Genomic DNA, 26,367 nt, shown 5'->3' with positions numbered 1-26,367 from the left:
CAGATAGTGTAAACTCAAACTGCCTTTATTGACTGGCTGTAAAATACCAGCTATAAACTGCAGTGATTTAAACCACTGCATTGGTTCAGTGAAGCTTGTTGTGCTGACTGGCTGCCAAAGAGGCAGCAGCTTCTGAGAGAAGCTCAGGTTGGATCTGACAGCTGGAACAGTAATTTGCTTCTGTTATTAGTTTAACCCTCCTCCCTGAGTGTGAACACACACCCAGGTTCTTCTATGAAAACTGTTTTACATCTGCAGGAGTGACCCTCTAACCTCTTCCACGTGTTGCCCCTTCACCTTTTGGAAAACCTCTCAAGTGTTCTGTCTCTGACCAGGTTTTCAGCCTCCACATCCACAGCAGCAACAAACAATTTGCAGAGTCTCATCCTGCGACTGAGACTGGCTGGAAACTGCTGTTCCTCTAACGTGACACACACTTCCTATGTTTCCCACCTTCTTCACACAGACAAGGCTGTAATTTTCTTGAGAGAATAATGAATATAAGCATCCCTACAGAGCTTTGCCAATTCACTATGAGTTCTAGTCCATAACATCTGCCCCTTCCATCCTGAAACCTTGCTGGGAATATAGAGTGAGTGATGATCTGCTGCTGTTGTCTTGAGGTGCCCCAGGTGAGGGTGGCAAACAGCTGCTGTTTGGCTGAGAAGTGCACACATTCCCCCTGATCTGTTAGTCTGGAGGGGGAAAGGCCTTCTTTGGGAGGAACACCTGACTGATTTCTGGTGGGAGTGTGTAAATCTCCATTCCTCTATGGAGATGTTGAGGTCTGAAGTTCGTCCTGTTGGGAAACATCCCTTTATGAGTTTTCACCCCCACATCAGGGGTGTGGAACTGGAAATTAAATCCCTTTGCCCATGCATTTGGGTGTAAAGGAAGGGTGATGGCTTTAGGACCACACAGCAAGAAAGCACAGGAGAGTGAGTGCAGCATTGCAGCCCCTCCTGCATCTTTCTGCTCATTACTGTGCATCCAAGCCAGGTCAGCTCCTTCCCTGCCTTTGAGAAGGGTCAGGGCAGAATGGCTGGGCTTCCTCTGAGTTGTTTGTGATGCTCCCTAGGAAGCAGACCCCCACAGCCTGTCCCCATCCCACGTGGCAGATAGGCAGCCTAAAGGTGTCAGGTGATTGTGGGAAGTCTGTGGGTTTGTTTGCCTTATCTGTGATTAAGAGCTCAGGAAGGCGGATTTGGAGGTTTTTTAGCTCCTTGTCCCAAAGCCTGCTGTCAGCTTTAGGCAAATAACAAAGATTTACTGGCCACCTCAGCAATGGCACAAGCCTGGGCTGTGGCTTGGCAAAGGCTGCTGAGGTACTCTGAGATGTGGGACAGGAGGCACAGCCTGGTGAGAGCTGAGGTGAGTTCTGCCTGTGTTGCTGAAGGCCAAAAGCCCAACCTGGCTTCATCTGGTGATCACTGAGACAGTCTCTCCCCTCTCTGTTTCCTATAACTATCTGCTTTGAAACTGCATTCCAAATGAGACTGTCCCATGCTCCAAGAACAATGCTAACAAATGAATTCTCAGTGACCTGACAGAAAACATTGCAAGGAAAAAAAGTCAGGAATGGATTAGAAGGGTAAAGAACACAGAGTGGTGGTCAGGCTGCTCTGGATACCTGTTAGTCAGGAGGGATGGGACTTCATTTGAGGAAAGGGATACAGCCTCATTGCAAGGCAGTTCACACTTTAGGCTCCATGGAGCCCTGAGCAAGGCTGGCTGTCGAGTTCCTCCAAATTATGTGCCATGGGAAAGGCAAATTCCAGGTGCTGTTAGCACGGTGGATCTTTTCTCACTGACGTGCAGCTCACCCACCCCTCAGGATCTTGGCAGCTGACCTGCAAAACAGGTAACCGGGGAAACCAGCGTTTGCTTTGTGTCTGCAGGAGTTAAGGAGTCCTTTAGGATTCACACAACAATGTGCTATTGATACAAACAGAGGGGATCTGTGATCCTGAAGCTGCCCTTTGTAAGCAGCATTTACTGAGCAGATGCCCAGATAACAAGGGGGTCTGTATGTGCCAGTGGTGAGAGATTCAGCCATGCCCACAGCTCAGATATATTCACTACAGGAAAGTCTGCTACAGCAGGGTGTCGGTTTTGGAGTAAACACTTGGTGTTTTCAGACAGGTGGAATAGCTATAAAAAGCTTTAACTGTAATGAAAACATAGGGCAAGATCCTCTCATAATTAATATGTACAACCAGGCAAAGCTGCACCTGGCGTGTGGCTTCCTAATTTCTTAACTCTGCCTGCTGAAACCAGCATTATTCCCATCTGGGTCCTCCTATTTGTGGAGAAAAAAAATGGGGGGGCGGGGAGATGGGGAGTGGAGTTTACAAATTTCAGGCAGAAAAAACAGAAAACAGGTCTCAGTGTCAACAGAAGGCAGTAAAACCACTGACATGGGTGGCATTTTGCAGCACAGAAATAGAGGTTTGACATGAGCACCACTGTGGAGAGGTTTGGGGTTTTCAGGAGCACAGCTTTGACCTGCAGTTTGGGTTTGCTGTGGTTAACACGAGGTCCTTCATGTCCTATTCTCTGTATTCCAGGTGGATTGCGTACGAGGGATGTAATTTTTTAGGAAGGCAGATTCTGCTGGAGCCCAGTGAGATTTCAAACTGGAATGAACACAGTGGCTGGAAAGTAATTGGCTCCCTTCGTCCCATGAAGCAGGTACTGTAAGATTGTGTGAGGACAGGGGTTTTTTTTGGACAGGGATTTGGTGCACAAGTATCAGCTCTAGCAGCAAGTACAGTGGTGTGTGTTGTACTCCTTAAATCAGGCCAAATGGTGACAGCCAGAAGGACCTACTGGAAGATTACTGAAGCAGAAAATGCCTCTCGTGGCAGTTATTGAGATCTATGTTCGCCTTCTAAAGGGAAATAATTCCTAGTTTCTTGGAGCCAAGTTTTGTTTTTCTGAATTGCTCATTAGCATGTCCTGGAGATGCTCTATTTTTACACTTTTGCCATAAAACAATATAATGAGAAAACCAATTCCAGACTTGTTTCATAATTAACATAAATGGAAGCAAGAGCAAATTTTATTGTGCTGCAGCCTGGATTTCCAAAACAGGCAAAGTTCATGCAGTCCCACCAGGTTTTCCCTCTCTGCCTCACCCCAAGTAATGCCACGTTCAGTCAAATTCAAAGGTTCAGGTCTCAAAACCACAACATTCTTAGGAGCTTTGCAAGACTGAGATAAATGTCCCTAAATCAAGGAAAAGGAGATACAGTTGTGCTTCTCTGCCTTTCCAAGGCCCAGCAGGCCATCAGTGACACACAGAAGCTCCAGACCAGTCAAAGCAGGTGTTGTCACTGCCCAGCCTTGCAAAATGAGACAGGCTTTGCTCAGTGACTTCATAATTCCTTTTAAGGAATTATACTATACTGATACACATTATTTTTATGGATGCTTGGTGGGAGAGAGGCTTTACTGTCTGCTTGTTTTAATATGGAAAAAAGGGCATTCAAAGCTCCTAGAAGAAAAACTGTGCTTGAGTTTGGGGTTCCAGCAGAGCTGCTCTTTATAACTCCCTGCTCTTTATTTGCACTGAAATCAGGGAATGACAGAGCAAAAGCTCAAACCCTGTAACAGCCCTACAAAATCCTCTTATTTTTTGAGTAAACTGAGTAAACAGGGATGCCAAGTCAGTACCCTGTTTTCTGTGTATTTTCAAAAGCAGAATGCATGTTCAAAAGTGGTTTATGTCTGCCATATACTCCAGTTAACGGGGGTTGAAGTTACTGGATACGAAACTCAGTAAGTTTTGTGTCCCAAGAATAAAAAGCCTGTGGAGTCCAGCCCACTGCCTGGCCTTGGAATGACTGAAATGCGCTGAACTAGACATGTTTGCATACCCCAGGAATTAGGTCTATAGCCATAAATACATTTTTCTTAAAGAAAACCTATCTGCCATTGCTGCTTAGAGCTGTGAAAGCCGCTTGCTGCTGCTTCACATGCACATTTCTAACAAAAAAGTCAGTGAGCATCTTCTTCTGATACTGGAAATTGGACAGTGTTTAGAAAACTGATGTGAGGTGGAAGGGAGGCTCTCCCACATCAGCTGTGGTAATCTCTGTATTGTAACCCTCTCCCCTCACCCCCTCCCAGCCTGCAGTGTACCTGAGGGTGAGGAACCGAGCCCAGGGTCGGTACCTGACGGTGGCTGGGAGCCTGGCAGACGTCAGAGCAACCTCAGTGTGTGCATCCCCCTACAACGGCAGGAACACCCAGGTCTGGCACTACTGCAGGGGGCTCTTCAAGTCCAGGGTGAGTTTACAGGTGCTGGAAGTGGGTGGGTTGTATCCCTGCTCTTCTCTGACCTTCACTTCTTGCTTTTACTCTAGGCCACCACTAACACCCAGATGGTTTTTGTTCTCTCTTAAACCAAAACTCTTAAAAAACCTACCATCTTCTTGTAGGTCATTTTGATCTGTCTGCTTGGGCAAGGTGGGCTACTTCTCACATCTGTCTAATGGGACTGATGCTCCTGGAAGTAGAAACCAGTAGAAACCTGGGTTTGTCTAAAGTCACAAGTTTAAGTTTAAAACTTTAAAGAGTAAAGAATTTATCTGACAAGTAATGTGTGAACGGAGTGATTTTCTGTTAATGCTGCCCTTGATAGTCTGCTCTTGGTATAAAAAAAGCTGATAATTTAACATAAAAAGCTGATAACATAAAAACCTGAAGTAGCAGAGACACTGCCTTTGATCAGGCCGCTGATCAGTTGCTGCATAATCTGCTCCTCACTTGTCCTCACTCCTTCTTACCAACTGCAGCACCATTTCCTGACATATGCTCAGTGCCTGAAACAATACAGGCACAAAACTGAGGATTTGTGGCCTGGATCTCACCTCTCTTCTTGTTCCTTAGGCCAACAATGCCTGTCTAGATGTCATTGGTGGCAGAGACGTGCCTGGGGCCAAAGTTGCCCTCTGGGCAGAGCATGGGAAGGACAGACAAAAGTGGAGACTCAATGAGGATGGAACCATCAGTTCATACCTCAGTGAACAACTGGTCCTTGATATTAAAGGTATTTAAGAAACAAACAATCCCTAAACCTCTCACATGTTTTAGGTATGTTTTTTGATTAGGGTTAATTGCCATATTCCAGTTTTGGGGTTTTTTTTGTATTTAAGGTTTCCTGTTAGATTTATGTCCGGTTGCTTGTCAGTGGGACAACAGGGCAGGGAGGAACCTTTCTCTTTTGATTCCAGAGGTTTATTTTGATCAAATCAACTACTGTACTTCAGAGAGTTGAGCAGTGCTGATGGCAAGGAATGCAAGTTAAAGACAAAATGGTGAAGAAGCAACCACAGAACAGCTGTGGCTCAAAAAGTGAAAAGGAGTTTAAAAAAGAAGGCTGTTAAAATTGTCGTTGCTCAATTACAGACACCTCATGGAATTTCTGTTTTTCAGCTAATTTTCCTACTTAATCATACTTCCTAAATATTATCCATAGATTTTTATGAGCATTTATTTTAAAAAAATTTCCTTCATGACTTTCTTTTGTTTTTAAGGAGGAAATTATTATGACAAGAACCACATCATTATGAATCAGCCAGCAGAAGACAGACCTTCACAGAAATGGGATATAGAAATATTGTAAAACCCACCCCACAGATGGACCTTCTGTGGGCTATTAACATCTTAGAGGGGGAAAACAAGACCCCAGCTACTGAAGTCACACACCACTGAAACCATAAGCAGCAACTCCTCTCTACTTTCCTTCATACCAAGCACCAACTCTTTGAAGAACTGAATTTTGCACAAATTTGGAGGAGGGGATGTTGATCCAATGTCTCTCTGCAGGGAAGTTGATTTTTCGGAGGCTGCTTCTATGAAAGTCAATTATTACTCTTCATCTGCAGTATGAAAGGTATAAAAGTATAAAAGACTAGACATAGGTTTTGCAGTATAGGAACTGCAAGAGATAACACGGGAAAGGCTCTTCAGAGATGTTGTTTTTACCTTCCTCACACTGATGGAAGCTCCTCGAGGAATGAATGCACTGGTGAGCTTGAAAGAAGGGGAGTTGGACTTTCACGTCCCAAGCAAAACTGTTTGGGCTCCAAGCAATCCTGAAGCTCAAATCTTGCTCAAATGCAATTTATTTTGTTCATAAAGACAAGTTTGAACTGGAATTCCAGCTCAGCATGTGAAATGAGGTGATAGAGAAAGCCTGACTCTCACCCCCTCAGTGTTACTGGTCAGCCTTTGCCTTCCCTCGTTTTCACTGTACCAAATTCCCAGATCCAGGAACTGGTTTTGCTGCCCCGTGGCCTGTTTACTACCCATGCAATTGTGAGTTATCCCAGATCACCTTTAACAGGAGCCATATGTGCATGTATCAAACCAGGGATAAATGGCCCTGGGTCAGGCTGCACTTCTGCAAGGGCTAAAGCTGCGTTTAGCACAGCAACGATTTTAAATGTAGCTGTATTTTGGTTCAGTGTACAGAGCTTAATTTAATGCAATGTCATTTGGTCTTGAAACCATGTCTTCCTGCAGAAAACAACTCACCCTGGCATGTATTTTCAAAGGTCCTGGCAGCCTGCATTCCAGTGTTGCTTATTGAGAAATCCCTCAGATCACTGGTTTCGGCATCACTTACCTACTTAATTGAAAATACCTTTTTTTTTCATATTTGTATATTCAGGGTATGTATTTCTAGGACTATTTAAGGAGTTCAGGTTAGCTAAAGGCAAGATATTTTAGATTCCAAAAGCTGTAACTATTTCAGTTGTGCACTCAAACAGGATCACCCCCAAACGAATAAAGACATAACCCCAAGTCTGCCATAGAAATAAAACATATGGATGTCTATTTTTGTATGAAATGGAGTTCTATATAGTACTATTTAAAAAAAAGAACTATCTACTTGCACTTACTATTTTACATTCTAGAATTATCATAAATCTGCTGTTTGAGTAACAGATCCTCAAATATATGTATATATTTTTCCAACTAAAGCACTTCTTTAGCTTTTTTCCTTGTAAGTCAGTCCATCAAGTGTTCTGCACGTGACTTGCTTTCCATATGAAATTTTAAAAGCCTGTGTAAGAAGTTGTAGTTTTTTAAATGAAGAATGACTAAATCATATTTGGTGTCTCAGTGTTACATAACAAAGCAAAGCAAGCTTTTGTACTTAGGAGACCTTGAATGTAAAAGCTAAAGCATGTATATTTTAACTGTATAAAACTTTTTAGGAGGAACATTTTGCTTGTTGGTTTCTTTTTTTAAACAAACTAAACAATAGTTTTTAGCAGGTGTCAAGCACATTCCTGTAAAATATTTCTTTTCAAATGGACATTGAGTACATGGCTCTGCTGTCACGTGAGTTTAATACTTCATTGATTTCTAGTAGTCAGGTAACTGCACTACTCATCAAAACCCACTTGAGTGAGCATTGAAGATACAGGCTCCAGTCAGAGGTTTTGGGTTACTTTGACATTAAAACTGGTGCTGGGGGAGCACCAGTGTTGGCAGCATCTGAGAGGAAAGGGGTTTTCTTGGGCAAAATCTTCCCCCTTTGGGAACACCACACACAGCTTCTACTGAGAAGCTTCTGTCCTGTCAGGGCAGTCAAACTGAACAAACGTGTTTTCTTGCTGCTGAACTTCACAAATGAAAAAGAACAAGTTACTGTTCTATGCCCAAGGTTCTGGATCCTGCCCCATGTATATAAATTTAGCAGCTCTCCAGAGGGAAGGGAATACCACAGCATTGGTGTTACTAGGAGTGACTTTGTGCATCCCCAGACATGGAGCTGTGGCTCACTAGACAGTGAGCAGATTACTTGTTTTCCCCATGCCCAGTTTCCTAAAACTGAGGAAAGAAAAGCAAGTATTTGTTTAGACAGCACCACAAACCAGAGGCCGGATATATAAAGTAATTTAATAAGCCTCGCTCTCAGGAGATGCTTAACAGACAGAAACACTCCTTTAGAGGAGCAGCTAATTCACAGAAGCATCAAAGAACTTCAATCAGACATTCACTCCACAGGGACAAGGCAAGGTTTTCCTTCTCTTCATCTGAGGTGAGGTTAAGCTCTTTAACATGAACAGTGCTGCTACTCCAAATCTGCTTCAGTGCTTCCAGGTATGACAAAGGAAAGCGCAGCCCGTGAGTCTGCTGGGGAAGAAGAAACAGAAAAAAAATCCTTCAGCTGAGAGCAGTGTCCTTATTGCACAGCAGTGTGTGAGGTTGTGGGTAGAGAGCAGCAAGAATGTGCTCCCTTCCCACATGGCACTGGTGTCACTGAGAGCATTCTCCAGAAGACTCGGTTTTATCCAGGCCTGTTTTATCTTCGTAGGGAAAATGCTGAACTCTAATCTGTGTTCTAGCATGCTTTTTGAGGTGGGGATGTTTACAGCATGTGGCTTTCTCCTGTGGTTTACACATGGAAGAATTAAATAGCCTTAAACTTACACTCTTGCCTAGCCCTACCCATTATTTTTGGAAGCTCACAGAAGTTTATTTCTAGCTGCCACACGCAGTCTTTGGATATAGTTTGACACAACCACAGAGGAGCTCCATTCCCAGGCCTGGAGTCTTCAAGGGCAAGAAGGAATATTCTGGGATCTGCACATGTTGTTCAGGTGCCAGTGTACAACCTCAGCTCTGGAGGACCAGTGAGATTTACTTCCAAAGGAAAATAAGTGCCAGGCAAAAAGCCTTGCTGTAATTACTGAGACAAGGACAGACTGTGCCCTGTTTTGCCATTCAAGTGTTTCGGATCACAGAGCTAAGACACAGCACCTCACTGCCAAAAAAGCAGAAATAAAGGTTCCAAAGCTCAAAGCCATGCTTAGGAAGGATTTATGACCCAGCAAAAGCACACTGTACCTGCGAGCAGGAACAGAGACAACCTGAAAAGTACATTTCAGAACAAGGTAGGTCTTTACTCACAGTGCTGACCCACCCTACCCTTAAATGAACACCCCTGCAGTGTGTTCCATTGGATACAGAATCTAACATGGTTTTAGCATGGCAGTGATCCCTAGGGAATATCTGCTGGCCTATCCAGTAGCCTCAGTAGAGGATGTGCTAAGGACACACCAGTAAAGAGCTGGTTTTAGTTGCTCCAGTAGCTTTGCTCACTGGGCCATAAGGCATGCACCAGAAATCCTGTTAACATCTCGAGTGTTTAATTAAGCATGAGATCACATTACTCAGTTCCACTGTTAAACTGCCTCTGTGGTGCAGCCTCAGCTCATCTGGGCACTGCAGGGCTGGGCAGAAAGGCTCTGGGTGCTGAGGATCATGGCAGGACCCAGGCCCTGCTACCATTTTGGGCAAGCTCATCTCATGCAGCAAAACCCACCATGGAAAGATAATTTTTGGTGTGTCTGCAGGAACAAACCTGGGCCGTGCCATCCTCACTGGCAGTGTCATCTGTCCCCATCATGTGAGTGTCTCTCCTGTTCCTTAAGGAATGATACACATAAACCATCTCCCTGCGAATCTCATCCTAAAAGACAGCAGGGAGGAAACAGTTACATGTGATCCACAGCCTCAGACTCATCTCACTGCACTTGCCAATGCTCCTTAATTCTGGAGTCACTCTTACAACAAAGCATGCAAGTCACCCTCCCAAATGAATTTTCCAACAGCCACCTCCCACAGCAATAAGGGACTCTCCAAAACACCTCTGAAAATTTATTTACAATCATCTTCTGCCTTAAAACTGCCCCTGCTAGAGTCCCAGGAGTGATGCTGTACAGAAAACAGGCCATTTAAGGGAAAGTATTAATGAACAGGTGTGCATCAACACATTTCCAGTCTCTTAAAAATCACATGCCCATCATCAGTCCTTGGTCAGAGCTGTGCAAAGCAATTCAGAGCTCTCTGGGCAGGTTGCACATGGAATTTGTGGACACAAGTCTTCCATGTGTCTTGTCATCCTGGGTTGATCTTTGTGACATCAGAAAGCAAGGTGGCCCAAAAATTGGGGGGAAAAAGTCTCCAAAACCTACACAGTCTCACAGCAATATGGACACAAGCAAGATGGAGGAAAAAATCAGAAATTAATGATGTATTTTTCTTGGGAAACATTCAATTCATCCAAACAAACCCCAAACTGTACAAGATAATCATTGTGTGTCCCACCCCCTTTTTTTTTAAAGTGAGATAACAAAAAGCACTTCTACAATTTCATGCTAAAAAACCTTCATGGATAAGAAGCAGTATAAACACAGCATAATGCAAGATGCATGTATCAATGTTGTGGAACAACTTAGTAGTGCCCCTGGCACCTGCTTGGATACAGAGATAACCCAGAAGTGAAGACTAAATGCAGCCACAGCAGCAGCTGCAACCAGCACAATTCCCTCCCTTGAGAAAACCTATTTTTATAAATTATTCCTGTTCTTAAATACAAAGAATAGAAAAAACCCCTATTATCAAGACCTGTAGAGGCCATTTAGCTGCTGTAATGATCTACCCCATCAAACCTGAGACAAAAGCCATGTGCCTCCCACACAGAATCATAGGCTGAATTTAGTTTTGAAGCCCCCCCTCCAGAAGGTTGGAATGTGCCATATTACTCAACAAACAACCCCACAGTATCCTAACAAACCCTAATGGGATGCAGGATCCAGCTCAGTGTAACTGCACAACCCTTTTAGACCTTTTGCACAGGAGAGCAACAACTCACATGCCTCACATGCACTCCCCAGCCCACCCCAAATGTACAGAGGTGGCTTCACTGTACCCACAGCATTCTCTTGATCTGGTTCCACGGAGATGAGAGTGTGATCTCTGAACTGCAGTCTGATTTTGNAGAGGTGGCTTCACTGTACCCACAGCATTCTCTTGATCTGGTTCCACGGAGATGAGAGTGTGATCTCTGAACTGCAGTCTGATTTTGCTGTCTATTTTTGGCAATTTCCCACCTAAGAAAAATAAATCCTCCCTTAGAAAGGAAGAAAACCAGACAAACGGTCAAACTGAGCCCCCCTGTGCTCTCCCCACTCTCTCAAGGCTGGACTGTTTGTTAAGCTATGTTTCAACACCCACATGTCCTCAAACTTGCTGTGGAGGGGGCAAGGAGAAGGAGATTTTTTAATTCTCTCACCTTTCCTGTCTGCAAATAACTATAATAAATGGCAAGCTAGAGCCCAGGGAAAACTGCTACCAGTTAAATGCTCTCGGGATACAGTTTATCACAGCTGCCAGTTCCAGTCTAGGATAATCTTTATTCCACTCTAAGGGAGTGTCATCTCTCCCACTAGACACGGGGAGCAAACACACACGTGGGGCCTCACGGCACATGAAGCTGATGCTGGACTGTGATCTTTGCCTACCATAAAATACTAGAAGTCCCAAGAGAAGCAGAGTTAGCAACAGCTCTACCATGGCATCAGCCAGTTTTAGTAACTTCAAAACCCACCTGGAGTCAAGGAATCGGAGTCACATCCCAAGCAAGGCGGCAGCCGGTGCATAACGAAGTCCTTCTTCATGTCAGATGACCTCAGTTCCCTGGTGTGGTCCAGGTGGTCTGCAAGCCTCCTCAAAAGGCTGCTCAGCTTTTTGGTGGAGTCAGCTGTATTCACCTGCTAAATATCCACACATGAATTAAAGCTGCACAGACCAGGCCTAAGCCAGTACAGAAATGCTGTAAAACTCTGGACACTCCTCTTTTATCTTTGCAAGGTTAACACTTAGTCCCAGAACAACCACCTTTGTTTGTTTTACACATTCCCATGAAAGCTCACTTTCCCTTGCTCTGGGGTTACTGCAATGCTAAAGGACAAGCAAATGCAGTTGAAGAGACACTTGTTCCTCCCGGAGCTGATCAGCACAGCAGGATCACCATAAAGAGGTCACACAACAATTTACATATTCCCTAACTTTTAAAGACTGAAAAGCTTGGCCTCAGAGGAATTATGCCTGTCTGACAGCTCCCAAGCAAATAGCATTACTTTTAGAAGGAAACAAGCCATAAAAGGACACTGTGATAGGAAAGAAAAGCAGTGCAATGAATTAGGCAATGCTTGAGATGGACCCAACCTCAGAAGAGTCATCCTGAAGACTTCAAAAGAAGTGGCTGGGCTGCTAGACAAGGCAGTGCCATTGCACTGAGCCTTCAGAGCAGATCAAGTGCTGAAGTTCCACCAGGGTGCACCATTATTCCCTCAGTCCCACCTACCTACCATCAGCAGTTGCCTCGGGATGCTTGTCCGCAGCGCCACGTCGTCTTTTGCTGTGTCAAACACCAGGCCAGGAATTGCATCCAGTAAGAAATCTCCCCAAGAGCTGATGGACAGGAAGAAACAAACAAACAAAAAGTTCCTGAAATAGCAGCGCTGAAATAAAACAGACATCACAACTGGTGTCATGGGCTGGAAACCCTGAGAATTCCAAATCTGCTTAGTGCCTTTGGCCCTTCCGTTACTGCTCTGTAGCCTCAGGCAAAGGCTTATGCACATGTGTGTCCTCACCACCCTCAGGTCAGTGGCACTTCTACAGAGGGAAGGAACTGGCTTGAGAAGGGTCCAGTTTCTTCTGCTTCCTGGTGCTTGCCATTTATCAGTGACTGCAGCTTAAGTGATTGATGAATTCCTCCTGGGGCCTTTATCATCCAGCCACAGGCACATACAGCCCCACTGCACACAGTGAAGTGTGTGGGGTTGGTTTTGTCACTTCATGTGCTTTTGAGACATTTATACTGAAGGAGGAAACGTACCCAGGGTTATCAAATCCAACAGGGCATCAGTTTTCAGCTTGACTAGAAACTTAATTACGACCCCAAAAACAAGGTGCCTGCAGGGATTTTAATGACACCTGACAGGCAGTTTGTAGGTGTCTTCTTTGCATTAAATCCCCATTCTTAGCCTACATACTTAACCAAAAACATTGGCTTTGATCCCTGTGCTTCTGTTCCCCACTTGTAACAATAAACCAGAGGAGGAGAGGGAGGACTCCTACTCCTGCCTGCACCTTCTGTGCCCAGCCTGAGTCAACCTGGGCAGAAAGAGGCTCACGCCAAAGTGCTGCCCTGTCCATGGGTGACCTTCTTCCCTCCCACATCCTGAGGCTGATTTAATGGACAAACATCCAGGGCTGCCAGCAGAACTCCCACCCACCCAGGGCAGGCAGCAGGGCAGGGCCTGTCCTCCAACATACACTTCACCCTCTGCTCTTGTTCTCCCTCAGCACTCCCTGCTGTCAGCTCTGATCTCTAGTCACTACTTTAGTTTAGGAAAAAGAAAAAGTGCCGCTTTTTGTAGTCTCAATATTTTTTTATCATCTCCACTCAAGTGTTCCACTGTCTGCTACACAGTGGGAGGGAAGAACTCTGGCCATTGAAAGGAATTAGACATCTACTCCTCGCTACTTCCCTTCCTTTGCCCCCATAGTCTCCATCTGCCAGCAACTGTCTTCAGCTACTCACTGCTCTTCCAAACTGCCCTGCTTATCCCACATGTGCACACTTCTCTCCTGCTGGGATCTGGCCCAGACAAACCTGAAAATACCTGAAAGTGCCACCTCCACCAGCTTTCAAGGATTTCTCTTCAATTTGCCAAGGAAATGTTTCCAGATCATACTTCCATCTACAAGCCAAGTCAGAACACCAGCCTGCACCAGGACTCCTGCTTGTTTTCCCTGCACTTGCTGACAGGAGGTGCAGAGGCAGGATGTCAGCACTTCATTACCAACAGCCTTAATGGGGGATGACTCCACTTTTTAACCTTGGAAGAAGAGCAGCTTTTCCTTTTCCTCTCCTGTTTTTGGGTTTAGGTTTTTTTTACCTTCTGAATAAAAGAACACATGTGTAAATTGCAATAATCTGAACCCAACTTTTAAGAAGACTCACACCTTTGAGCAGCTTCCTCTTAACCCTCTCTCCATGTTGGAGGAGTGGCCAGATGAAGAGTTACCAGCCCATCCTGGGTTTCCAGAATGGCACAGCTGGTGGTTAGAGATTCATCTCACAGTTATCTAGAATATGCCCAAACTTGTTCTGCCCTTCCTAATTCCTAACTCAGACCAATGGCTCCAAACCCAGCATCTGGGAGGCTGATTAGGTTGGCAAGAACATTTCCCTGTGTGATAACAGTGTGGGCACAAGGACTGGGAGTGTGTCATATGAAATCTGACTTGCATACATGAGTTAGGAGATAAAAAAAACACAGATAAGCAGAAAATATTTGCAAGGAAGAATTGGCAGCAAATCTGTCAGAAGATTAGTGCAGGTGACTATCAAATACAGGAGAAAACATGATGAAAGGAGTAACTCATGACTCTTTATCTGAGCTATGAAATGAACAGTAACTTCAGCCACTGATGAGAGATTTTTTTAAATACAGAAGTGAGTTTGCAGTTGTAGCATCTTCCACATTAAAGCCTACAGCTGGTAAATAATAAAATAAGCAATTAAAAAGCAATCAAGCTTGCTGCATGAAAACCTCTCAAACAGGCTGCTTCAAACAACAGTCTTCTTGCTCCCCTCCTTCCCCCAAGCCCCAAAACTTCACCACATCTCAGGTCTGTACTACTCACACACATCACTTGGCAGAGGAAAGCCACACAAAACAAAAGATAAAGAATAATTACTTGTTTTGGTAGGTACTGATGGTCACGTGTGTTGAATGGGAGGTCCCAAGAGGAGTGTCAGCTTGGTGGATGGTCCCTCTTGGGAAGTACAGTAGGTCACCTGGCTGCAAGAAAATTGATATATTTAGGGCACCAGGTCAAACCTTATTGCAGTCAGAGAAAATACTCTGAGCAGACAGTCTGACAATATATATCCTTTAGAATCACAAAATGGAGCAATCCTGCAATGTACACTTTAATAACATAAACAACACTAAGCCAGAAGTTCAGAACCTTAAACTTTCCAGCCTGCTGTTGATATTTACTGAAAACGTGAAACAAGCTTTTTAACATTACAGAACACACAGACTCCCACTGAGCTGCATGAAGAGGACAAAGAAGCAGCTGAGATGGACCTGCTGGCAACACAGTGGGCTGGCAGAGGAGCAGTGAAATGGGGATTTGGTCAGATCACATCAAAAGAAAAGGCTAGTATTCCACGAGAAAAGCCAAATATTCTATAGAAATGGTAATCTGTTACAATACTGTTGTCTGAGATTTTCAGTTAAAGCACTTAAAAAACAGGTACAACCTTCCTCCTCCTCCCTATCTTTCTTCTCACCTGTGTAAATTAAAACTCCACACTGAAAAAAAACTAGATAAGGAAAGTCAAGACAAGAAAGGTGTAAAACACATAAAATTGCCTCCAAGAAGGAAATAAAAGTTCACTTATGGCTTGTCCTGTAAACACCTATAGAGTTGGACAGCACAGTCAAAGAAAACTGCCTTCCTTACCAGAGTGGGGACTACACCAACCAAGAGTATTCTGAATTCTCTTCATTTGAAAGAAGGAGAAAGGAAATATTCTAGAAAGATGTTTAGGGAAGAGACAGAGTCAAACAACAGCATCCCTCTCAGAGGCAGCCACAAAGAGACAACCAAACTTTGACACCAGCCACCCAGAAGAAATGGGTCACAGGAAGTGAACAACAGCAAACAGAAGAAAAATAAATTAAAAACCTGGATAACTGTTAAGCCCATCATTATTCCATAAAAATGAAAGGCACTGAAGTCTGGTCCAAAATATTCCAGAAATGAGAAAGGGAACTGTAATTTACTAGACTTTGCATCACCCAGTACATGATGACAATTGAATATTCCCCTCTGTCAAATGACACAGCTCACAATGTCAGCATCCCATCCAATGTGTCACACTATTCCTAAAACACCTACACCATCCAACATGTCACACTATTCCTAAAACACCTACACCCAAATGCAGCTCTGGACACTGAGAAGAGCAGAGAGAGGCTCCATAACAGGTCAAAAGGCAGAGAAACTCCTGAGGATTCCAACATGGAGCAGCACCACCAGCTGGACAAGTAACACTTCAAAAGCAGGTAAAACAGAACAGGACAAGCACCAGATTCCCTGCTGACACTCAGTAATCTTCATGAAATGTTCCTTTTATTCCAAAAAACAACCACCAACCAAACACTTGAATTTCAGGTTTGGAAAAAGGAAGAGCAATTAATACAGCAAGTTTATATGGGGTTTGGTTCATGCTTTTCTTTATCAGCCAAGGATAAATATTTAAATCTCATTCACCAGAACAGTGACAATGTTCAGTGCAGCAGTAAGTCTCAGTGCACAGAAGGATTAGCCTGAGTGATTACAGGCAGCATGTAAAAGCATAAAAGTGTTTCATAACCATACACAAACCCGGTGGTTTTTCTGCACACAACTCCACAAACATGACCTAGGAGTCAGGGTGCCCAACCTGGAGAGTACTAGTCAATTTACAGAAATAACTGGGGGGTTTGGCCCATTATTTAAATACTAGAAGCAAAGGATACCTTTAAAAAAGGATAGGTTAGACAACTATCACCCAAATTTCTCGTGCTTGCAGTGTGCAAACCCTCCCCTCAGTTTCACAGCCACAATCACTGTCTTCAAGAAATGGACCACTTTTAACTTTTCTGGCAATCACAGCCCAGACCACCTAAGGCAATGAAATTCTCATACCTTTAATATGAACTCATGTGTGGGATTCCCAATCCTATCTTCTGATTCCACATTATATTCCCGAGCTAAAGGCACCGTTGGTTTATAGAGCCGCCAGTGTTTCTCGCCTTCCAGCTGAAGGATAAACACCTGCAAAAGACCATAAATCCAAATCCACAAGGAAGTAATTCCTTTCACATTCATTTTTAGATAGCTACAATTCAGAGAAATTTAAATTTGAACTAATTTCTTTTGTCTCTATTTAGAGACAACAGAAAGAGGAGTTGTGAAGTGGGATCTGTTTTATCCTAAGGCAGGCATTTGGAAATCCCTGTTTCTCTCCAGTCACTTAAGGAAGTGCTAGAGAACTAACCCAAAAGGAACATCTGCCACACAAATATCCAAAATTTCAGGTGAAAGAGTCTTATCCCCAACAGAGCATCAGAAACCTCTATAGGGTGCCCAAATGGGGGTAGATGGCATGAGTTAGAAATGCTGGATGTGAGGCTGCTGAATAACAAGCATAAGGAAAATGAAACTCCAGGTGTATTTAATGGAAATGAAAATATTAAAAAGCAAAATATACATACAAGGATTGGATATTTGTATGTTTCTTTTAGAAGCTGATTTAAAATGCATTTGGACCACAGGAATTCATCATATCAGTAACTTCTTAAAAACAGCAGGACCAACAAGCACAACCAGTCTGCTGTTACAGTCCAGCTGAAGAAAGAGCAAGTACTTAGTAAAGGAAAAAGGACTTGTAAATTCTTGGGGCCTGAATGAAGTGAAAATGAAAAAACAGGTGCTAGAAAGCTTCTGCAGCTGTGAAAACAAACTTCTCTTTCTATCTAATGGAAATACCAGGTCTGGAAAACCCAGTTTACATGATATTATGATTAGATATTACTATTAGTAAATTTTCAGCAAAAATATGTAAGAAAAACGACTACAAGGAAACACAAATAAAAAAAAAACATTTTCCTATAATGTTTAGTGGGAGGGAGGGTTAGAAGCACACACACAACAGCAAACACTGCCATCAGCAAAAGCCCATGCACAATTTCACAGGCAAGGTTGTGCTGTCCTACCTCAACATCATCATAGTGAGGAGGAAGGCCCTGGGATCCCTGGGGAGTGATGTAAACATTGGACCCCACCAGAGACCCAAAGTAGCACTCCAGCTTCTCCTGAATCTTCCACAACTCCTCCTGTAAAAAAAAAAAAAAGATGCTTTTACTTGCTGAAGAGCTCAGCCAAGCCCAGCCCACATCCTCCCCATGGCTTGGGAAGAATGATCACATCAGGGACACAGAGGCTGGGAAGGAAGGTGCTCTGTACCAGTGTTTCTCCTGAAGGAGAGCACTGGAGATGCAAAGGGGATCTGCCATGAGAGTAATTGCTAAGCCAAAAAGTCTGGTGCCCCAACCTGTGTTTGTTCTCTTCCCTGTGCCATCTTTAGGCTGCACAACCAGACAGACAAGGCTTAACAGAGGAAAATAATCCCACAAACAGCAAAACACCATAAGACAATAAGCACATGCAGGATCTGCATTCTCTCACCAGAGAGAACATACAAAGGTTAGAGACCTTTCACCAGTTACTCCAATCATTTGTGAATATTCAAAACCAAACTTGACTCATCCATACTTAACATGTGACAGACAAGGCACCGAAGGGAAACAGCAGAACGTGCCAAGTACCAGATCCACACAAGTGCAGCTTGGCCATTAAAGCTGACATCAGCCCCGAACACTATACCTGGAACTCAGCCTGTATTTGGGATCTTATTTGGGTCCACCTCACAATTAAATTGTGTTGACACCTTCAAGACTACCTGAATCAAAGCACCTCCAAGAATCCAAGTCCTTTACACAACTGTGCAGCACCACTGTCTTGTTCTCAAACTCAAGGACTGAGAACACTCAGCTAAAATGGGCTGGTACCTTTCCATGGTGCAATTCACTGGCAACAACACTGGAAATATTTCACGTGGTTTCACACCTTATCCTCCATTAAAGGGAAGTGGCTCAAAAGCCACAAAGTTTGCACAAGGAAACAGCGGGGCAGAAGGGATAATTTAAGCACAGATGCCTAATCATCAATTCTGTGCATTTCGGTTTTTTTCCAAACTTTTATGTGACAGAGCAAAATTTTACAAAGAATATATTATTATACATATTATAGCACGAATCAGATTTTGTTCTTACTGCAGAGCAGTGAAACATGATGGACAGTGCAAAAGTATAAACTGTGTTTTAATACAGCTCATGTAAAGATTTCAGCAGGTCATCAATGTCAACCACTTCCCCTGGGGACAGAGATGAAGCCATGTCTAGTGCAACTCAAGCAAAACACACCACATTATTAAGCCAGCATCAATTATATCCAGTGAAACAATCCCACCTTAAATCTCTGAGGCTGATGAAACTGTATTGTTGCCTTTTTCTGGTCAAAATCCTTCTTCAGCTGCATGTAATTCACTTTGCCTTCTTTATTTAAAACCTTCTTCTTTCCATTCACACACCTGCAGATATTCACATCTCGCCCATAGTACAGGCCCTGGCTGCACAGCTCCTTCAAGTCTGACAGCTGGAACAGGGACAGGTAGTAAGCAGCCACCAGGGGATCATTTCTCTGGACGAGCAGTGGCTTTTGCTCCCAGTACTCCTTGAAAAACACCTCTTCTTTGATGGGGGAGATCAAGCTCCCGAAGAGGCTGTCTGGGTTCTCAAAACTCAGGACTGAGGGAGAACAAGCTGCTTCCAGCTTTGCTCGTTTACACTGTGCCTGTGTTTCTTTTCCCATTTCAGCATGCTTCCCTCCTTTCTTGGGCATGGTTCCTGTTCAAGAGGAGAGAGGACCAAAACAATCAACCAGCAACACAACCTCAAGAGCTCACGGGCCCAGAGCAACAACTCTTACCCTACCCAGTGGGATATCAGAGTATCCCGGGAACAGCTCTGGTTTCAGAGCCTCACTATTTGCTCCAAAGCATTAACAGTTTACAGAAGACAGGGAACATTGTTAGGCCTTCCTGTTGATGCTCTGTAATTACTACATTTACAAGTTTAAAACTTGTAAAATTTACCAGTTTAAGAACTAAAAGGCCAAAATTCTGCTTTCAGTCCTGTCGAGCTGTCAAACTTTGTTTATGTAGAACAAAAAGAATTCTTTCATACAAGCACAGACATTTCATTTTAAAGCTGGAAATCATTTACTTTGTTTTCCCCAGGCAGATAGTATGATTGTGTACCATTATGCAAAAATAAAGAAGTTGATCTACAAATGGTTTGGCTGCCAAATTCTCAGGAAAGTTAAGGGGAAAATCAAGTAACGGTAGGTAACTGTGCAAGTCTGGAAAGCCAACACCTGAGAAGTCTGAACGTGCTGATGCCATAATTTCTAAGTAAAAATGACAGCTCTACTCCCTACACCCATTTGATAGCAAATGCTATCAATTTGTTGAGATGCTTTTATTTACACAGATCCCGTATTTTGAAACTTAAACTCCAGTTCTGATATTTACATGCAGCACTAAGTTCTTCTGTGCAGCAGGACACCCTTGCTGGCCCACTAACTCCTGGGCAGTGTTTCATCAGCAGTTCCTGCACAGCCTGTCCCTCAACAATAACCGAGGGTCATCTCAGCCCTGCAGGAGGGAATTCACATCACCTCCTTCCTGAGAATGAACATTCCCAACTGCAGCATGAGGCAAGGGAATGCATAAAAAATTAAAGACTGAAAATCAGTCCCTGACTGACAGCAAGATCTGAAGATGCTGCTGAAGGCACCAAGATCTAAAGCTGACATCCCCAAATGCCAGCAACACAAATGCAACCAAGCCTGGATTAACAGTTTTGAATTCCAGACCTAAATCCATTGTACCAACCTCTCAGCTCATTCACGTTGATTTAAAGAAGTTACATTCAGATATTTCCTATTCATAGAACACAGCTTCATTTACAACACGTGCTGTTCTGTATCATTCTGCTAGTTATTACAGCTGTTCCAAGCCCCCTGCCATGGGCAGGGATACCTTCCACAAGATCTAGTTGCTCAAACCCCCATCCAACAGGATCCAACCAGGCCTCGAGCACTGCCAGGGATGGGGCATCCACAGCTTCTCGGGGCAACCTGAGCCAGTGCCTCACCACCCTCCCTTACATTTAGTTTAAACCTAAATCATTAAGCTTAAAACCATTGCCCCTTGTCCTGTGCCTACAGGCCCTCGTAAAAAGTCCCTCTCCATCTTTCTTGCAGCACTTAAGTACTGACAGGCTGCAAGGAGGTCTCCACAGAGACTTCTCCAGATTGAGCCATCCCAACTCTCCCAGCCTGTCTCCGCAGCTGCTCCATCCCTCTCATCATCTTCCTGGCCTTCCCTGGACTTGATCCAAGAGGTTTGCGTCCTTCTCACGCTGGGAGCTCCAGAGCTGGATGCAGCGCTCCAGGTGGAGAATCACCAGAGCGCGGCAGAGGGGCAGAACCCCCTCCCTCACCCACGGCCCGCTGAATTGGATGCAGGATACGCCCGGATTTCTGGGCTGTGAGCTCAGCGCCAGCTCAGCCCCAGCTTTCCATCCACCAGCACCCCCAATTCCTTCCGTGCCGGGCTGGAGGACAAACCCCAGCGCTGAACCCCACACGGGAGCAGCTGCTCCCCGCCAGGGCTGTTACCACGGCACACCACGGCAGCTCCCTGGGAAGCGGCGGGAATACCGCCGGGCACAGCGGGAATAACGCCAGGCACAGCGGGAATACCGCCGGGCACAGCGGGAATACCGCCGGGCACAGCGGCTCCGAGGACACGCGGTGTCCCCGCTCCCGGCTCCCGCCGCCTCCGTCCAGCCCCTTCCCGTCCCGCGGCCCCGCACTCACCCGGGCGGGAGGGAGGATCGCGTGGGATCGGGGCGGGCCGGGATGGATCGGGTCGGGCGAGGTGAGGCGAGGCCAGGCAGGATGTGCCGGGTGGAAGCGGGAGGCGGTCCTGCCGCGCTGGGAGTCACGGGAGCAGCCGCTTCCGGGCGGCCAGTAGGAAATACGGCGGTATTCCAGTGTCACTCCAGTGTGTATTCCAGTAGGAATGCAGCAGCACTAAGGTTAATCAGTGTGCTTCATACAACGGTGCCTGGGCTTCAGCTGCGTTATTTTTTTTTCCTGGACCAAAAACCCTCTTCCTAGAGTCTCCCTGAGTCTCCCTCAAAGAAAACTTTGGAATCCTCACCGAGCACGTGAAAACTTCCAGAAATATTTTTAGATGCCTGTTAATGGTTTGGTTTACATTGGCTAATGATGTCAGAAACAAAAGAAAATGTTAGGTAGGCTTTGCCGAAGCTTTGTTCTTGTGTACTGGCTTGAAGGATACGAAGCAGAACTAGCAGAAATAAAAAAGGTGGATTTTGGAAACCTCAGCAGCCTTACAGTGCACAGCTGATGTTGGTACAAAGTTACACTGCCATAAGTTAATTACTAGAAGGACCTTTCAATGACAGGTAAGAGAGGGGACTGTGTCCTGTCAACAACTTAAGGAGGGAGAATAACAGAGCCTTGCGTATCTCCAACACCAGTTCAAATCCTTCCCTTTATGGAAAATGGTTTTCAGTCTTGTTCCTCCTCACATTGTGGTTGTTACACAATCATAACTTCTGCTTCCCTGGCACTAGCTGGATCATTTGGAACAAATGTCGTGATTCCAGTGGGTTCTGCATTCATGGATGCATCCAGCAAATTCCTGTGTGCTGAGCAGAGAAAGTGGCAAAGTATAATATATAGAAAAGGGGGATGGAGGAGAGAAAAAGGCAAAGGCTGCTCATACTGTTCAGTCCTTGTTCCTTTACCACCTGGACCGCTCTGTCGCCAGCTGACCAAAATATCATGGTCACTTGTACATGAAATAAGGATTAATCAGCATGTGGCTGGGTTACCATCAGAGAGATTTTGCCAAGGGTGAACTTACAGCTGTCCTAATTGTAGAAATGTGTACAAATTAGATAAAAAATTTAAGTTTCTCTAGAAAGCTTTTTTTTCATAGGCCTGTGAGCTTCAAGGAAAAAGAAGACATTCTCTACTTTCTAATTCTGAGTTCATCACTACATTCCTCAACATCCAGGACATTTTGCAAAATTTATTAAACTTCAAATATTTTAATGTAAATGCTCACCAATAGTTGGGATATTCGAAGCGAAAAATAGGTCACTGTCATGAAATTCTCTTTATTTCTTTCATGAGAATTAGCAAGCTTTGAAGAAGGAAGTAGTTCTCCAGACTTAAAAGGTTGCATCACCTAAATTAACACTCACAGGATGTTTTCTCACTACAGATGGGCGTACCAGCAGATGCTAAAAATAGAGGCCACATCCTGCACCTCAGCCGGTCACAGACACCATTAAAAGATGTTATTTCTGTTCCAAAAATCCACAAGGCACTCTCAGCATAACTGCCTGAACACCATCAGGGTGAATACTCAAACAAATACACATTTACATAATGGCTGTGGTGTTTTTAACTTGCTGTGGGACATAAACCCAGCACATCTGACCGGTTGCAAAACCAGTAGGAATGGGAAATACTTTTGAGTACCTTTTTAAAGACTTCCGGGCTGGTCTGGAGAGACAAATTGGCTAAAAGTATTTATTACCATCGCCGTCAGGAAGGTAACACAGCTTCAGGGGAGGCTCGTGGGCGCTGTAACCAGCCCTCTAGCACCCTCTAGACGAGAAATAATCTGTTTAAATACCGTTTGTTATTTTTAACTACTAATACAAGCAACAGATTTTTGAAGTGTAATTGATCCTGGTATCATCCCTGTCACTGCCTTAAGAAAATAAAAATTATAACCTTTGCTGTAAAAATATCCAGTCAAGTTTCATCAGCATTTACAAGGGCCTGTAGTGACAGCAGAAGGGGGAATGGCTTCAAACTGAGAGAGGGCAAGTTTAGATCAGATATTACGAAAAAAATTCTTCCCTGTGAGGGTGGTGAGGCACTGAAACAAGTTACCCCAAGAAGTTGTGGATGCCCTATCCCTGGAAGTGTTCAAGGCCACATTGGATAGAGCTCTGAGCAACCTGGGATAGTGGAAGGTGGAAGGGCTCCTGCAAGCACACGATTCTACCTCCACCCTGAAAAGAAAGCCCTTACCCTCCGTCTCTCGTGTGCAGTTGGTGGGGCAGCCTGGGCACTCGGTGGGCAGCAAGAGCTTTCTGTGGTGGCACCTTTGGTCTGGCAGGAATCTTCAGTTCTCTTCAATTTTGGGGAGGTGGGACCAGCCATTGCAGCGCAGGGCTGAAAAAAGAGCAACAGCCCTTTTTCCCAGGAAAGCAAGCCTGTAACCTTTGGGTTTCAGGTGCAGTTGGTGGGTTTTACAGATTGGTCAGGGGCTGCAATGTGGTTCTTTAGATGATTACATCGAAGGTGAGATTAAGGCACAAAACTCCAAATGTTGGGTCTCAAACAGACAATTTGCCTTCTTTGTAGCAATAAGTAATGGTAAAATCGAGGTGGGAGGGGAGAAGAAGATGGAGAGATAAGGAAAAGGAAAGTACAAAAAGGTTACCACCACCAGTGAGAGAACTGGGTGTAGTCAGCCTCAGGCAGTCATGGAAGGACCGCTGGAGAGAAGCAAGGGAGAAACAGACTGGATGCAAGACAGACAGGAGACGGGGCAGGTGGGACACGAGCAGGACAGAGGCAAGCAGGATGGAGCAAGGAGTGGGGACCAGCAGGGGACCCTGGCCAACACCGACTGGACTCACCACCACGCTGGGCACTGCCTTAAATACCCCCTTGTGGGCGCTCACTGGCCAGCTTGGCACCGGGCACACCTTTACACGATGTCGAATGGATAAGCTGCTGGTATACAGGCAGGCTGCCTCTGCCAAGGCGGGAAAATGTACCAACTCTCTGTTGGAGACTCTCCAGGGGTTCCCCAAGACTCCAGCAAGCAGTCCAAAATGTCCCCCTAGGCTGACAAAGACACCCCTGCAAACAGCTAAAGCCGGTGTCCGCAATTCTGTTCAGTCACTGGGCTCCAGGGGAGGTTCCTGGTAGCCTGCAAAACTTTCACTTCGAACATACATCACCTGATGGAAATACTTTCGTTAGCATGAAGTGGTTAATTGCCGCTTGGGACACTTTAAACGTCTTGAAATAAGCCTTGCACAAGGAGCTTAATTGCTCCAGTAACACCTATAGCACCTCCGCAGGACAGATAATTACCAGTTCTTTATTGCAGAGGTCAATACCAAAACAAAGTAGAGAGTAAGAAATAAAAAATCTATTACAACCAACAACTGGTCCTAGCAGCCAAAGCTTCCAGGCTTTCTTTCCTGGGGGAAAGGACTGCGGTTCCCTTCTTTCAGCCCTGCGCTGCAATGGCCGGTCCCACCTCCCCAAAACTGAACACAAATTAAGATTCCTTCCAGACAAAAAGGTGCCACCACAGAAAGATCTTCCCGCCGACCCAGTGCCCAGGCTGCCCCACCAACTGCAGCTGAACCCAAGGATCCAGACTTTCTTTCACGGGGGAAAGTGCTGCTGTTCCCTTTTTTCAGCCCTGGGCTGCAATGGCCTATCCCACCTCCCTAAAATTCAATCGAAATGAAGATTCCTGACAGACAAAAGGTGCCACCAGAGAAAGCTCTTGCTGCCCAAGAAGGGCCCAGGTTTCCTTCCCAGCTGCACCTAAAGCCAAAGGTTCCAGGATTTTTTTCCTGGTGAAAAGAGCTGCTGTTCCCTTTTTATAGCCCTGAGCTGCAATGGCCTGTCCCACCTCCCCAAAATTGAAGACAACTGAAGATTCCTGCCAGACAAAAGGTGCCACCACAGAAAGTTCTTGCTGCCCAAGAAGTGCCCAGGCTGCCACACAAACTGCACCTCAAAGCCAGAGGATGCAGACTATTTTTCCTCATGGAAAGAGCTGCTGTTCCCTTTTTTCAGCCCTGCGCTGCAATTTCCAATATAACTCCCAAAATTGAAGATAAATGAAGATTCCTGCCAGACAAAAAGTGCCACCACAGAAAGCTCTTGCTGACCAAGAAGTGCCCAGGCTGCCCCACCAACTACATCTGAAGCCAAAGCTTCCAGACTTTCTTTCCTAGTGGAAAGGGCTGCTGTTCTCTTTTTTCAGCCCTCTGCTGCAATTGCCAATCTAACTCCCAAAATTGAATCCAAATCAAGATTCCTGCCAGACAAAAGGTACCACCACAGAAAGCTCTTGCTGCCCAAGAAGTACCCAGGCTGCCCCACCAACTGCACCTGAAAGCCAAAGCTTTCAGGCTTTCTTTCCTTGGGGTAAGGCTGTTGTTTCTTTCTTTTCGGAACCCTGCACTCAACTCCCAAAATTGAAGACGGAAAAAGATTCCTCCCAGACAAAAGGTGCCCAGTCCAGGCCTCCCTGGATACTCTGCCAGTGCCACATCAAGATCCTGTGCAGCAAGACATGCTGGGTTGTCTCCTATGGCAAAAGCGGGTGTTCCTGACTCCAGGGCTCTTCCCCGATCCAGTATGGCAAAAGCAGGGGACGGAGTATCTCGGAACCTCAGTTACTTCTGGCAAGAGACTCCATCCCAGAGCCTCTGGGAGACCTGCCGGAGTCAGACACAGGAGCCCCTGTGGCCAGGTCTCCCTGCTGCCTGGGAGGGGCAGGGAAGAGCAGAGCCCGCTCCTCCCTGAGGATGCACATGGCCAGCAAAAGGCTGCGGGTAGGAGTGGGAGCCCAGGCCATTGCAGTCTAAGATTCCCAGGAGCAGGTGGCCCAGCAGCTCCTGTCCCCAGGACACCGGTTCTCAATCCACGGCTGCC

The 26,367-nt window shown here is 45.2% G+C and overlaps 2 protein-coding genes across 4 annotated transcripts in view; one reads left to right on the top strand and one right to left on the bottom strand.

The window, feature by feature from the left end:
* The window catches only part of CRYBG3 (crystallin beta-gamma domain containing 3), an 85,886-nt gene extending 78,554 nt beyond the window's left edge, over positions 1-7,332 (top strand). The window contains exons 20-23 of the mRNA XM_017832756.1: positions 2,568-2,691; positions 4,132-4,290; positions 4,894-5,053; positions 5,541-7,332. Coding sequence (XP_017688245.1) covers positions 2,568-2,691; positions 4,132-4,290; positions 4,894-5,053; positions 5,541-5,629 — 532 coding nt within the window. The 3' untranslated portion in view covers positions 5,630-7,332. The remainder of the gene's footprint in view (positions 1-2,567; positions 2,692-4,131; positions 4,291-4,893; positions 5,054-5,540) is intronic.
* Positions 7,333-7,900: 568 nt separating this feature from the next.
* Positions 7,901-21,548, bottom strand: MINA (MYC induced nuclear antigen). 3 transcript variants are annotated; one of them, XM_017832757.1, is made up of 10 exons: positions 21,445-21,548; positions 18,970-19,406; positions 17,655-17,774; positions 16,585-16,713; positions 14,581-14,684; positions 12,177-12,279; positions 11,414-11,579; positions 10,828-10,916; positions 9,386-9,493; positions 7,901-8,154 (listed from the first exon to the last, which is right to left on the bottom strand). In XM_017832757.1, the coding sequence occupies exons 2-10, from the start codon at positions 19,399-19,401 to the stop codon at positions 7,993-7,995; spliced, it is 1,413 nt and encodes a 470-aa protein (XP_017688246.1). In that variant the 5' UTR covers positions 19,402-19,406; positions 21,445-21,548; the 3' UTR covers positions 7,901-7,992. The 3 variants fall into 3 exon arrangements, with proteins under 3 accessions (XP_017688246.1, XP_017688248.1, XP_017688249.1); XM_017832759.1 differs by having other exon boundaries at positions 7,901-8,151; XM_017832760.1 differs by lacking the exon at positions 7,901-8,154 and having other exon boundaries at positions 10,824-10,916.
* Positions 21,549-26,367: the final 4,819 nt, after the last annotated feature.

The sequence above is a fragment of the Lepidothrix coronata genome, unplaced genomic scaffold (assembly GCF_001604755.1).
Source record: "Lepidothrix coronata isolate B3197 unplaced genomic scaffold, Lepidothrix_coronata-1.0 Scaffold205, whole genome shotgun sequence".
Lineage (NCBI taxonomy): Eukaryota > Metazoa > Chordata > Aves > Passeriformes > Pipridae > Lepidothrix > Lepidothrix coronata.
This window is presented reverse-complemented; position numbering and strand designations above follow the sequence as displayed.